General features: G+C 33.8%; 1 protein-coding gene across 1 annotated transcript; it reads right to left on the bottom strand.

The window, feature by feature from the left end:
• Window positions 1-237: 237 nt before the first annotated feature.
• LOC129295871 (uncharacterized) lies at window positions 238-9423 on the bottom strand. The gene is made up of 4 exons (XM_054934462.1): window positions 9261-9423; window positions 4242-4331; window positions 1611-1878; window positions 238-699 (listed from the first exon to the last, which is right to left on the bottom strand). The coding sequence occupies exons 1-4, from the start codon at window positions 9301-9303 to the stop codon at window positions 426-428; spliced, it is 675 nt and encodes a 224-aa protein (XP_054790437.1). The 5' UTR covers window positions 9304-9423; the 3' UTR covers window positions 238-425.
• Window positions 9424-14141: the final 4718 nt, after the last annotated feature.

Below are 14141 nucleotides of genomic sequence, written 5' to 3'. Positions count from 1 at the left end.
AGCTTTCACCACTAAACCAAACAATTTTCCCTCTAAATGTACAATTACATGTTCAATTCTATTTGTAATCCCAAACCGTTAGTTTCTACTCTTCTTAATTTGAAAAAAAAAAAAAATACTATGTCAATGATAACTTAACAAAGCAAAAAACCCCTTTTTTTTTGTGTCAATTTTCTTATCTAAGAACTAATTGTAATTCTCCCAATTTGGATATTAGTCCTAACAAAACTCCAAACCTGAGACGCATAAGGTGACAAGTAATAACTACATGCATACGGATACAAAGAGTTAGGAACTGCGAAGAAGTTGCCGATATAAAATACAATATTGAATTGTATAAAAATATGATAAAATACAATATTAAAATCAGCAAGTTACTTGGCATAAAATGATGAGAAAAAGTGCACAAGTAAGAAGACATTTGATCAATCAGAATCATGTCTCCTCCTCTCCTTCTCTTTCCTGTGCATCTTCCTGTCATCGGAATCACGAGAATGCCTCTTGTCACGCCTTTCTCGTCTCTCTTGCTTCCTCTCCTCGTGCCTCTTTCTCTTTCTTCTGCTCTTTTCATCTTCTGATTCTTCTTCTTGTTCAGTCCTCCTCGCTGATTGAACTGCCATCGATGCTTCTTCCACTTTCGGTAGACTCTCTGTGATTGTGGACATTGAAGAACTAGATTCGTTCCAAGGGCGGGGTGCTCTGTAGGAATATGGGGGGAAAGTTATTCAAATAAGGTCGACAAGGATGTTTGCAGATAGATATAAATGATTCACATGAAATATAAGTAGACTCAATCTACGAAAGAGAAACAACCCAGTGATAAAGAGATTTTTTTTTTCCTTCCACCAACAAAGTGATGAAAAGAGACAATAGCACATAAGTGGGTGTCTTTCAACCCCACCACCTCTAACTCTCCAAGTTTAGATCAAGCTCATTGTACAGAGAATTTATTCTCCACAAATCTAAACAAATGGATAATTTTACAGAAAAATAAGATTGATTAATCTTGATAATAAAGAATGTAAACACTTGGAGCAGAGAACGTTCTTACACCTAACACGGCTACAGAAACATGACCCTGGATTGGCTTCTGCCCAGGAACATCATAACTTAGAGGTTGATCATTTACGAGTTTACCCACCTAGCACGATTGCCTACTCCCATACTGTGGCATGTCAAACACAAACCGGGCCAATAAACTTTGCATTTTTATTCATATACTCTGAAGACATAAAACTTTAATATCTCAGGCGGGCATGTCATATGAAATAACAAATATCCAGGTCCGCCTATCCTAGGTGACCATCTTCTCTACTACAGCTTGGAGGGTGTGTGCCACAGAGCATGATACAGATGTCACCAGTCCCACAAAGGAACAGATGTTTTGAACTCAGCATGTTATATTCTACTTGGGCTGGAAAACCTCTATATTTATACCCTTAACTCTACAAAATATGTTAAGCCTATCAATACACATACCAATGAAGAACTGGTATACACACATGTTTAATCCCATCATTCATTATGATGTACCGTAAAATCAGCAAAAGGATCACCAAGAAGTAGAAAAAAGTTAATGTAATATTTGGTTGCATGCCCAATTAATTTACCTTGAAAAACCAAGGCCATCAACCCTTGCTGCGTCAGCATGGCCTCCACCCACATCCTCAGCTGTAGACCCACGCTTCACCAGCTCTGAGTACTCATGTTTATCAAGCTTGTTACCTTGAGGACGGCTTGCACGCTTAGGAGCTAAGCCAAGGGCCTCCCTCATTGCCTGCTCCTCCTCTTCCTTAATTCTTTTAATTTCTTCTTTCGCAGCCTCCATCTCCGCATTCATGGACTTTTTGTCCCTTGCATACCAAAACAGATCTTTACCTGAAAAGATTTAAAACGCTCATTAAAAAGGTGACAAAATCTATCAGCATGCCCCCTCCTTTTATTCAATGGATGTGGTAACGAATAAATTGAACTGATTTCTTTTTTAATCTTTTTTTTTTTTTGTGCATAAATCTAATAGTGGCTTAAGGCTTGTTGTTATTGTTGTTTTGTATCAATTATAGATATCTTTCATTTAAAAAGAAAAAGAAAAAGAAAAAACTATCAACATATGCTTATATTCAGTAGAATGTTGAAGGCATCCAACCATGGAAACTTAAATGGTCAAATAATAGTGAAATGACAGCTTAATTTTAAATTTGCAACATTATTGCTTGCTGCTGTCTAAAGAAACAATCAACTCGATCAATGCTCTTCAAAATAGCTTTTTATCCATCAGCATTGCAGTACCCTACGAGGAGATAGCAAAAACCTTTGAAAGAGCTTTAAATTTATGAACAAACTTCTCAAGAACAATAGTTTCGCCACTACTACTTATACAGTAAGGTCATGAAACGAGCATTTGAAGAAATGTGGGGGAAGAACCAAGAGTCCAAACTTCCCTTTCCAAAGTGGAATAACAGCTAAGAGTCCATAGGGTGAAGTAGCAGCAGAAGGAATTCTAGTTTATAAAATCCCTATTCGTAAGATCCCTCTTTATGCAAGAGTCCCACAATGGCCAAAACGCTCTATTAAGGAGAATAGACACAGTGGAAACAAAAATTCCAAAATGAGCAGGAGATAGACTGAAAGATTTCCTGCACAATTATCCTCCCAAAACCCAAAATAAATACCAACACCCATTATCAAAGAGATCAGCATCTCCAAAGCTATCTATCCCTGAGAAATATTTTCATGGGTAATGGGTTTTTATAAGTAGTGGGGAGGTCTAGAAAGGCATCCCTTCTCAGTTATATATGTATTTTGTTGTTGCCCCTGAATAAAAATATCAAGCATCATTCTTCTGTTTTGGCTCAGAAAATACAGTCAACAATGCTTTTGGATGCCAAATTTCCAAGTCCCAGAACCCCTCCACAGCCTTTCAGAAGAACTCCCAAGTAATTAAAAAAGTGATCTCTTCTCTTTTCAATTCTTCCACGCCAAACTAAAAGAAAATCTCAGATAGGCTTTTTGAATCTTCAACTCACTCCTACTAGAATCCAAGAGAGAGAAAGATGGTAAAAAGGGCTACGTGACAAAAAAAAAAAAAAAGACAATTAAAGAGCAAAATGATGGATTTTATGGTCCAAAAAAAGGCCTTGGGAAAGAGAGTATAGAAACATTTTAAATTCTAAAACTCATCTAAAGCCAAGAATGATGGATTTTATGATCCAAAAAATAGCAGCAGGAGCTCAATTCTTCATGCAAGTAGTCACCACTCCTTTGCTTCAGAATTACAATTGCTATACCAATTGAATTGCCACTCGTCCTCTTCCAAACACATCCCTCTAGTTCTCAAGCAATTTCAAATCCTTGTTCATATCTATATATTGCTCATCTGCCATGAAAGCACTGCGTTTCAAAGTTTCTTCTTCCTTGATAATGTGGCAACCTAAACCGAGGTGCAGCTTAAGCATCATTTTACTGACTGTTAAATGTTTTTTCAATCACCAACTCTTAAATTTCATACCAATACATTACATAATGCAAAGACTGACCAACCAGTATTTTGATTGACCCGATTACTCTTAAACAAGACAAAATTCATATTAAACAACTGGGTCTCAATTCAAAACTATAAAGAAAACTGCAATAACAAAATTACCAAAATATATAAGGGGAGTTTTGGAGATCTTTACAGAACTATCTTAAGAGTTCTCTCTTACGGGATCAACAGAATCATTAAGTAAACGTTTTCAGAAAATATTTCCGCACCCACCAAACAACAGAGTGGACAAATATAAACTAAAAAAAAAAAACTACGTTGCATGGGTCAAAGGTAGGAGCAGAAGAACATAGCCAATGACATTCTCCAACTGTGACCGATATTTCTATTTGATAAAATATGACCTAGAGAAAGTGAAAATTAAGCTCTTCCAGTCACAGTATCAAATGTATTTGGAGCCAGAGAGTTTAATTGTTTCATAAAAGTTGAAGTTCCTGGTCCTGATATCAGCAATCAAAGTATATATAATTATAACCGCCAATTGGAATTGTAAAAGAATAAACCGCATGACACAAATCCTCAACCACCATATGCCATCTTAAGGCAACAACACTAATATCTTTTCATTCATGTTTACTCTCAAGACTAAGCAATCACTAGTATCCAAGAACATGCATATATATACATATATATATTGAGATATTGATACACAGCATTCTTAATGAAATCGTAAACTTGAAAGAATTATCAATATTACCTTTCTGCCATCGGCCAACAGGAGCCTTGATGCTGTGACCAAGATAGTTCTCCCTATGTTTATCAACTTTAACATCATCCCAACTGAACTCTGTACATCACAAGAAAAGCATAAAAAATCAATAAATTGATCTGATCAGAAGGTCGATCATCAAAGACACATTATGATAAAGTACCACTGTAGTCCATTAGTGACAAACAGGGGAGGAAAGTTGTGGGCAGAACATGGAGCCTGAACGGCTAATACAGAATGGGAAGAATGGGGACAGTGAGGAGATAGACATCATTTCATGTTAAAAGCACCAATGTGCCCCTTTGTTAGTATTGTGATTATTTATTTTACCATTGCTAATTGTTTTGCTATTATTATTTCATGTTATCACTTATTATCAATAGAGAATGTATATGTGAAGCTTAGATTTATGCATCTGATTTGCACTTTAGAGATCCTCCTTGGCTATTAGAATTGGAAGAGTAAGATTCTTGTCAGGCTCAACCTTTTCTTTTGGTTTATTAGAGTTATAAGTGTTTAACATTCTCGCACTTCTTCCTGTAATAATATTATTTCTCTTCTCTTTCCCTAAATTCTTCCCCAAGCATTTGGTTCTTATGATCGTATCAGATTCAAAATGCCAAAATAAATGGATTTACATAAATATATACAGGTTTGGGCTTTGAATTCATGTAGTTCAATAAGATCATTAAAGCAAAAAACTTTGAGGGTTACTTTCTTTCACTCAGGAATAAATTCATTGAGTTACTCCAACCTTCCTCCCTCCTTTCTCTCCCTAAATCTCCCTTCCTTTCTTTCTCCCTTCCCCAAAGCCCTCTCCCTTTCCTCAAATGTTCCAATCATCATACATTTAATTTAAGGGGTAAGAAACCAATTTCGTAATGTTAGTAAACTAGTAACTCATGAGTTAGAAGCATGCTGCTGCATTCCTCTTTTGAGAGTTGTTTCTTCCATATAAGAGTATGATCTGTTCAATGTTATTACAAGCCATCATGCTAAGGCAAGACACCACAGAGACCTAGTGCCTCACTGTTATCGAATCATAATAAATAAGAAAAAAATCAATACTTAATTAGAGTTTAAATAGATTTAAATATGACTAATGATTTAAATAAGATTTAGATATTTAATTATATTACTACTTCCTTCGTTAAAAAATGTAAGGCATTTTTTGAAGTGCTGGATGTTAAAAAATATCAGGCATTTTTAGTCTTTTAAAATGTAATCATTACCTTTTTTTCAAAAGTGCTAGAAATGATATTCAATTAAAAATGCCTTACATTTTTTAACGAAGGGAGTATATTAGTAGAATTTGGATAGATTAGGATATATATTCATATGATAATAATGCTTATAAATAAGAGGTAACAGAGTACCTAAGTTTAGACTTTAATTTCCAATGAGAATTACATACTCAGATTTGCTCTCTTCACCTCTTTATTTCGTTGCTCTATTCCCCCCTTCTCTCTCTTTCTCTCCAATCTAAATTCTATAACAATGATATCAAAGCCATCCTTCCTTAGACCAAAGAGGATGGGTTTTGATATAAAGCAACTTCAGAGTATTGCTCGACAGTTAAAAGAAATAAGTGTTGTATTGCGTGAAACACTACCAATCTTGAAGGAGGTAGCTTCCTTGCAAGAGGATTGGGAGGCTATCAAGGAGGTAAATAAAGTGAAAGAATAAGGGTCTTCATTACCATTAACTCAAGATATATATCCAATGTTGCAAGAAGGTTCTATCATTCAAGAAAAGAGTGGGTATTTTTCAACCAGCACCCAAGTAAATTGTCACAATGTTATCAAGAAGAGCCAAGAACTCTAAGTAGTTGATGGTTATGTCAACACAAATTCCTTCAATTGGTTCATCTAGTAACTTTTAGTAACTCGTGAAGGAGAATAAAATTTGTCATTCTATCAAAGGGTACGCGATAGTAAGGTAAATGAAACTCTTAAAAAATGGCAAATGGTAGAGCCAATGTATCTGATTGTATCTCATTGAAGTATGTAAATGTTTAAGTGAAGAAGGGATGTGGTAGTTAACTAAGTTATTTAACACGATATTTCAATCCAATAAAATACTTGACAATTGAAAGAAAAGCACTTTAGTCCCTATTCACAAAAATAAAAAGGATATTCAGAATTGTTCTAACTACAAAGAGATTAAACTTATAAGTCATATAACGAAATTGTGGGAAAGAATGATTGAGCATAAGTTGAGAATGGAGACTGGTATTTCTGAAAATCAGTTTAACTTCATGCCAGATAAGGCAACTATAGAAACGATTATCTACTAAGGGAATTAATGGAAAAGTATCGATACAAAGGTAAATATTCATACATGGTTTTCATTGATTTGAAAAAAACTTATGATCGTGTATCAAGAAAAATACTTTGCAAAGTCTTGAAAAAAAAAGGAGTACGGGTTGCCTATATTAGAACCATACAAGATATGTATGAGGGGGTAACCATTAGTATAAAAACATCTGATGGTCAAATAAAACACTTTCCTATAGGGATTGGATGACATCAAAGATCACCTTTGAGTCTTTATTCGTTTGACCTGGCCCTAAATGTTTTGAGTAAACATATTCAAGAGAAATCCCCAATTACATGCTTTTCACAGATAATATAGTTCTTATTGTGGAGATAAGAGAAGAGATTAATTGAAAATTTAAGTCATGGAGGAGGGCATTGCAGTCAGAAGGTTTTTGCCTGAGTAAAAGTAAGACAAAATATTTGCATTATAATTTTAATAAGAGGTCAATAATAATTTGAAAGTGAAATTGGGAGATCATATTATATCTCAAGTGAAAAAGTTCAGATATTTGGGAGCTATTATTTAACATGAAGGAAAAATTGATAAGGACATTATACATAGGATGCAAGATGGATAGTTTAATTAGAGAAACGCTAAAGGAGTTATTTGCGATCATAAGGTATTAAATAAATTTAAAGGAAAATTTTATCAAATTACTTAAGATTAATTATGTTATTTGGTAATGAATGTTGGGTTTCAACAAGATAGCAAGAGCATAAAGTTGGAATAGCACAAATGAAAATGTTGAGATGGATGTGCGGGCATACACATAAAGATAAAATGCCATATGAGCACATACGAGAAAAAGTTGGAGTAGTACCTATTGAGGGAAAAATGGTAGAAATCATTTGAAATGGTTTGAACATGTACAAATATAACTGTGGGAGGCACCAGTAAAGAAAGTGAAACGGATAATTTAAACCTTGTTAAAAGGAGTGGAGGAAAGCCAAAGATAATGCTTATAGAAGTTGTTGACAAACAACTCTTAATTAACAATATCTCTAAAAACTTAGTAAATGATAGAGCACAATGACGTCATACAATTCACGTTGTATGGGTCCTAAGATTCTTTCGTAGTTAATGGTTGTAAACTACCATCTGTTTTAAGTTCTCCATTAATGCATGTTCTCTAGATTCAATCATTGTTACCCTATACTTTGCTGCTGAGAACATATATCTCCACTTCCTTGCCGCCAATGATTTTTTTTTTTTACTTGGTTCAAAGGCAATTTAATTAGGATGCTTTAGGGGTCTAATTGATACAATTTTCTGTGTACTTGACCCTTAAGGGCAAGGGTCTTTTGGGGGAGGGTATTGTCATCTAATTATAATAAATAAGAAAATAATTAATATTTAATTACGGTTTAAATAGATTTAGATATGATATATGATTCAAATAGGATTTGATATTTAATTATATTATTATTATATTAGTAGGATTTGGATAGATTAGGACATATATTCATATAATAATAATACTTATAACTAAGAGGCAATAGAGCACCTAATTTTAGACTTCAATTTCCAATAAGAATTACCTATTTGGATTTGCTCTCTTTATCTCTCTATTTCATTTCTCTACTTCCCCTCTCTTTCTCTCTCTTTCCAATCTAAATTCTATAACACTCCCATAATATTAGAAGTGCTGGCTTAAGTCAGGCGGCAAAAGGCACTTGCGTTTTGGCAGTGGCCCCTTGGGCTGGGTATAAGGCTAGCACCTTTGGCACCAAAATGACGCTGTCAGTTGAAGGTGTTTCATGCCACAGGATGAAGAGGTTCCCAATACTTGCTTTGCAATGTACCCAAGACCTATCTTTAGAAGTATTTTGTATGCAGATAGACAAATTTTCATGCCACAGGATGAAGAGGTTCCCCAGCACAATGTAGAACTAGAACTTTAAAAAGGTGAAGGCATGATTGACATATATTTTCATGAATTTAGAAGTTACATCTCTCATAAGAAAGCTTGTAACTAGGATTTTGAATTCTCGGGAGTCTTTTCCTGGCTGGCGAACTTAATTACTAAGCTGTTTGTTTCAAAAAGATAAGGAGCAGTTAACATCATGAAAGAAAGTTATAATTCATGCACAAGTTAGGTTGTGTAAAATAAACAGCTAGAAGAAAATACAAAGCTGAAGCTGGCTGCAAGCTGACAGAAGCCAGCGGACCTACAACATAGACCATAAATCCTCTAAATGATGAGTGAAAGGAAAACCCAAAGCATTTCAAATAAAGCTGTCAGTTAAATGGGTAAAAATTCAGAACAAAGAACTAAAGTACGCTAATCGTTTGTCCAGTTTGGCATTTGTAACCAAGCGATTCTCTTCAAGTCAGATACCCCGAATTCAACTGAAGTTTGTAAAATCCAAAGGTTATTAAAAGGTCTACCACCAACAAAAACTTTGCACAGGCCATGACAACATCAGCAACGAGAACAACGAGAAATTAACGATACAGAGAAGAGATAGATTGCAGTTGTCAATTTGACAGATTCAGAGAAACAAAAATAAACTACCCTATGTGCTAGTTTCTAATTCAAAAAAAAATAATTATTGGGGAAAAGATTCCCAATTGATACATCCCAGATTTAAAAAGAAAATCAAAATCACAACGCGTTGTGGAGATCAGGCAGAAATAGGGCAATTCTGGGTAAGGTTAATTTCAAAAAATTGAAAACTGATAACTCACGATCTCGACCACCGCGAACGCCACCTCTGGTGGGATGATACATGCTTCAGCCTCTGCAGTCTTCACGCAATTCACGCAGCACACCGCCTCGTAGTCGCAGTTTTCCCTCTGCAGAAATCAACGATTTTTTGCTTCACTGTGCTTGCCAAGCATCGTGTATTATTTGTTATCTAGTACAAAATCATAAATCATATAAAATAAAATTCTACGTGTGAATAGGATACTCTTTCGATCCACTTTATTAATTATCTTTTAAAAATTATTTTATAAATTATTAAATTAATAACAATATTTTATTTTAAATAAAATATTTAAATTATTTTAAAAAAATAAAAAAAATAAAAAAATAATATTATATAATTTATTTATTTTTTGAGGATTTTATTTTTTATATTTTTATTATATTAATATTGATGGAATTGGTAAAAATAATTTATAAATAAAGTTAAAGAAATTATATATATATATATATATATAAAACAAAAAAAATCGAATAAATAATATAAAATTGAAAATTCAAAATATCACAGCCCTACCCATTACTATCAACAAATTTACGGGTAGGCTATCCCACGTTGGAGCCAACAGCTGGAGTGACTTTCAAATGTGAAAACTGATATATTGTCAATATGTATCTGACATTAGACATAATATAACTATTTGTGAAATCATAACTAACTTGTTTATCGTAGGTAATTATTTTTTAATTGGTTTAAAAGTGGAGGCAACTAGAAGTGAATTTTAATGCAGCAAGATGGATAATTGGATTGAAAAAAAATAGAAATCATTTAAGTTATCATTAACTTATTAATTATATTAAAAGTATCAAATTAACTGTTCAGATGATGATTCAAGGTTGTGTGTGTGTGTGTGTGTGTGTGAAAGCTCAGCAGCGTAAATATCTTTTTTTAAAAAAAAAAATCTCAAACGTTCCGTCTATATCACATATAAATTCTTCATGTTCTGCATTGTAAATTCCAATCAGACATGAACAAAATAAATAATTCTTCTTCTATTTTATTCTTTTTTCTATTCCATCATTGTCCATATCTTACGAAACCTGAAAAATACTTTTAGCAAATTTATTTAATATAACTGTTTGTTCTAGGATTTGAATTTAAAATTTAAAAATAAAATGATTTAGTTTCATTAACTAGTTAAACCAAGCGTCATTTCTTCTTTCTTGTTATCTTACTCTTATTATCAATATACCTTTTATATTGCTTAATTTGCATCTTTTTTTTTTTAGTGAAAATGATCTTATCATTATACACATTTCTATTCAAGTCCCCAACATCTCTATATCAAAAGCTGTCAAATTGGTGAATATAAATTAACTTATAACACATGCATAAACTTGTAACGTAAACTTGAATTATAAGCTCATAAACTTTATTAAAAAATTGTTTAATAATAAAATATAGAAAACAAAACTTATAAAATCACGAAATATTTATTAAAATATATGTATGTTATTATCCTAAAATATAAACATTAAATTGATATTTGAGAGAAAGTATGGAAACTAATAATTGTATATCCCATTACATTTAAAGTAATGAAGCACTCCACTACTATTCCACGTAAATTTTATTTGGATGGCCTCGCGAGCGCAAGTAAAAGAAAACAATTGATATGCTGACCTAAACAATGAAACAAATTAATAGCTGCTACCCATAGAACTGGTATAAATAGTGATGATGATGATGATGATGATAGGCAAAACTCGTAGCTAGTACTAATGAAATTCCAACACGTGAGACAAGTTTAACAACATATTAGGGAGGTATATAATAAAAATGATATCAAGGATTGATCAGTGAGTTTTGCAGTGGAGAACTGTGATTGATCAACAATGATAGATGGTGCGCTGGAAGATTATGAGCAACTTGTGGCTTATAGCGGTACCATTGATTCATTTCCTGTGATTAGTGGACCGAAAAGACCATAATAAACTCGTGGATTAGGCTGATATATAGTTGATGCATTGGCCTGGCTTCTGCAATTGAGGTTGATTCATTACTGGAAAATTATAGGGAGCTTGTGAGTAATTAAGTTGCTAAGATTTAAGACTTCAAATAATTTGAGGGCTTAATTGATTATTCATTAATGGTAAGTGATGTACCACTGAAAGATCACAATGAGTAATTAGGTTGTGGGGATTGAAGACTTGAAGGAATTTGAGGATCTAATTGATAGTTCATTAGTGGTAATTGATGCAGCATTGGAAGATCAAAGTGAATTGGTAAGTAAATAGGTTGCTAAGATTGAAGACTGGAAGGCATATGAAGGACTAGCTGGTGATTTATTATCGGTGGCTGATATAGCATTGGAAAATCAGAATAAATTGGTGAGTAATTAGATTGTTGAAATTGAAGACTTGAAAGAATTTAAATGCCTAATGGATTATTCATTGTTGGTGACTGATGCAGCACTGGAAGTTCAAAATGAGCCAGTAAGTAATTAGGTTGTTGAGATTGAAGATTTAAAAAAATTTGAGGGCTTGGTGACTGATGCTGCGTTACTAGAAAATCATAATACACTGATGAGTTAGATTGGTGTGTTAAACATGGCTGAACCTGACCGTGTTGATGCTGCAGTGATGATAATGGAGGATCTAAAGAAATGAGGTGGTTCTGAGCAATTTGGTTCCGGAGTTGACTCAAAAATTCAGAGTTGATGTCTAATAAATTGAAGTCAAGAATGCTTTGTCTTTTCTTCACTTTGGTTTCAATTTTCTTTCAGCGAATATAAAACTTCTGAGCATGACTAGCCACTCGATTTGTTGTTCTCGTCACCCCAACGTTTCTAGCACTATTCACCCAATTTCCCTTGCCATATATTGCCAATATGAGAATACTATAAAGGAATGTTATAAGTGATTAGAGTTAATCACTAGGTTTATTAGTGACTCTAAAAAGTCTATATAAAGGGCACTACACTGTTAAGTTGTGTAGGAGGTTGCATCCCACCTCTAAAGGAGGTTAACAAAGGTCTTCCTTATCTCAAAGAGATGTTGGGATTCATAGTTTTCTTCTCCAAGTTAGAGTTGTATTGTTCATCATATTGTTTAATCATCAATTCATCATATTCATCATTGTTTTATTAGTCAACATGGCATAATGAGTAAGCTAGTTTTGGGCCTCAGTAAAGCGAATTTTGATATGGTTGAAGAATCAAGATTTGGGCTAGAAAAACAAGATTCAAATGCCTATTCACAGTGTAATATCCAAATGGGTAACCAAGATCCATTCCCTAGAGATTAAAGATCTGACCCTCCTTAAACGATTAAGTAGAAGCGAATGCCCTAACTTATGTCCTCAAAGATTCATCTCAATCTCCATTTGTAGAAAACCCCAAGCCATGAAAGATCTATTTGTCTCCATAACTAGCAACGTCATCATCATTATCATCTGCTATCTTTGATTTTCATTCATTGTTGATTTTCATCGATGGCACCATCAATTCTTAAAGGTTGAGCTTCTCTGTAGGGATATCTCCTCAATTATGTTGATGTGTTATAGCCATTACTGCCCTTGATGAGTTCATTAGGGAAGAGATGAGCAGCAACTATAGCCCACTTGTTGCCATGGATGATGTGAGCTTGGACAATGTTGACATCAACAGAGTTGATGATTGCGTCCTATTTTGGGTGCGTCACTTTTGATTGCTTAATAATGGAGGATTTGGTAAATGTTAAAGAATTTAGTGCGGTGGAGATGATAAAAGTAGCAATAACAGGAGGAGGATTGTGGAGATTCTTGAGCAAGAACAGGTGGTTCAAGTGGCTCCTTTCTAAGCTTTTCTGACTAATCCAGCCGTGGGGAGATCCAAGGATGCTTTCCATTATGAGCATTGAATTATTGAAGTTTTTTAGCATAAGTTTGCACATGTTGATAGGTTTGATCATTGTTATCACTCACATGAATGGTTCTAAGGGCCAAGTCAAGTCATTACCTTTAAAGCTATAGTGGTCTGGGAACCCAACCAGCCATTGACTATTGAAGACGTTCATGTGGCCCTACCATAAGTTGGTGAGGTTTGAGTCAAGATTCTTTACACTGCTTTATGTCATTCAGATGCTAATACTTGGAGTCTCTTCCCATGTATTCTTGGTCATGAGGCTACCAGGATTGTAGAAAGAGTTGGAGAGTTGCCGTGGGTGTTTTAAGATTCTTAGCTCACTATCGTTAAGCTTCTTTTGGACTTATCTTTTATAATGTTTTGAGATATGCATGTGATTGGTTTTATATACATTCATGTTATTTAAATCTATCTATGATGTTGATCAGAGAGTTTCCTATCAAACTCAAGTGCTGTCTTCATTCCCAGAAGATAGGTTTCTACACAGTTTTAGCCATATATTTGCAAATGGCTATGTAGTTGGATGCTAGTTATAAGTGGGCTAAGGTGTTATTTACATATGCATCTTAAAGGAGCATAAATTTGGAAAAATTTAGTCATAACTAAGTTCTAAAAATTCACAACCTCTGGTGCTGTGCTAAGTAATCGCATGTGTTGAATCTAAATTTTGGAGTTAGTCAAGACCTTTTAGTTGAAGGATTCTTCATCTCATATTCTATCTTAGGTTTTTTGCAATTTTCTTGCTATTATGTTCTTGAGATAATCTATGATGTTGCAATAAGCAAAATCTTGAAAGTATGAATGAGAAGAACCAATTTCTTTGTATTGTTAGCATTGCCATGTATAGATAAGCCATATTTAATCCTTGGGGCAAGATTCTTCAAGTGGTGATGTCATTCTTTTGAAGCCACTAGTTATTATAGACACTATCACATTTCTCAGTTTGTTTGGATAAAGCTTAATAGGTGTTCAAGATAATAGGCAATAAAATATGATTTTATCACTTTCATGGAGTAC

The sequence above is a fragment of the Prosopis cineraria genome, unplaced genomic scaffold (genome assembly GCF_029017545.1).
Source record: "Prosopis cineraria cultivar Desert tree isolate PC_DT_omini unplaced genomic scaffold, ASM2901754v1 PC1, whole genome shotgun sequence".
In the NCBI taxonomy this organism is placed as follows: domain Eukaryota; kingdom Viridiplantae; phylum Streptophyta; class Magnoliopsida; order Fabales; family Fabaceae; genus Prosopis; species Prosopis cineraria.
Note: the sequence above shows the minus strand (reverse complement) of the source record. Positions and strands in the feature narration are given on the sequence as shown.

Bases quoted from the DNA above. Each gene is read 5' to 3' on its own strand.
- LOC129295871 (XM_054934462.1), bottom strand. From the start codon at position 9,303: ATGTATCATCCCACCAGAGGTGGCGTTCGCGGTGGTCGAGATC. The intron at 1,879-4,241 runs GTAATATTGATA...AAATCTTTTCAG, and splicing joins TGTTGGCCGATGGCAGAAAG to GTAAAGATCTGTTTTGGTAT. The intron at 700-1,610 runs GTAAATTAATTG...ATATTCCTACAG, and splicing joins GATGGCCTTGGTTTTTCAAG to AGCACCCCGCCCTTGGAACG.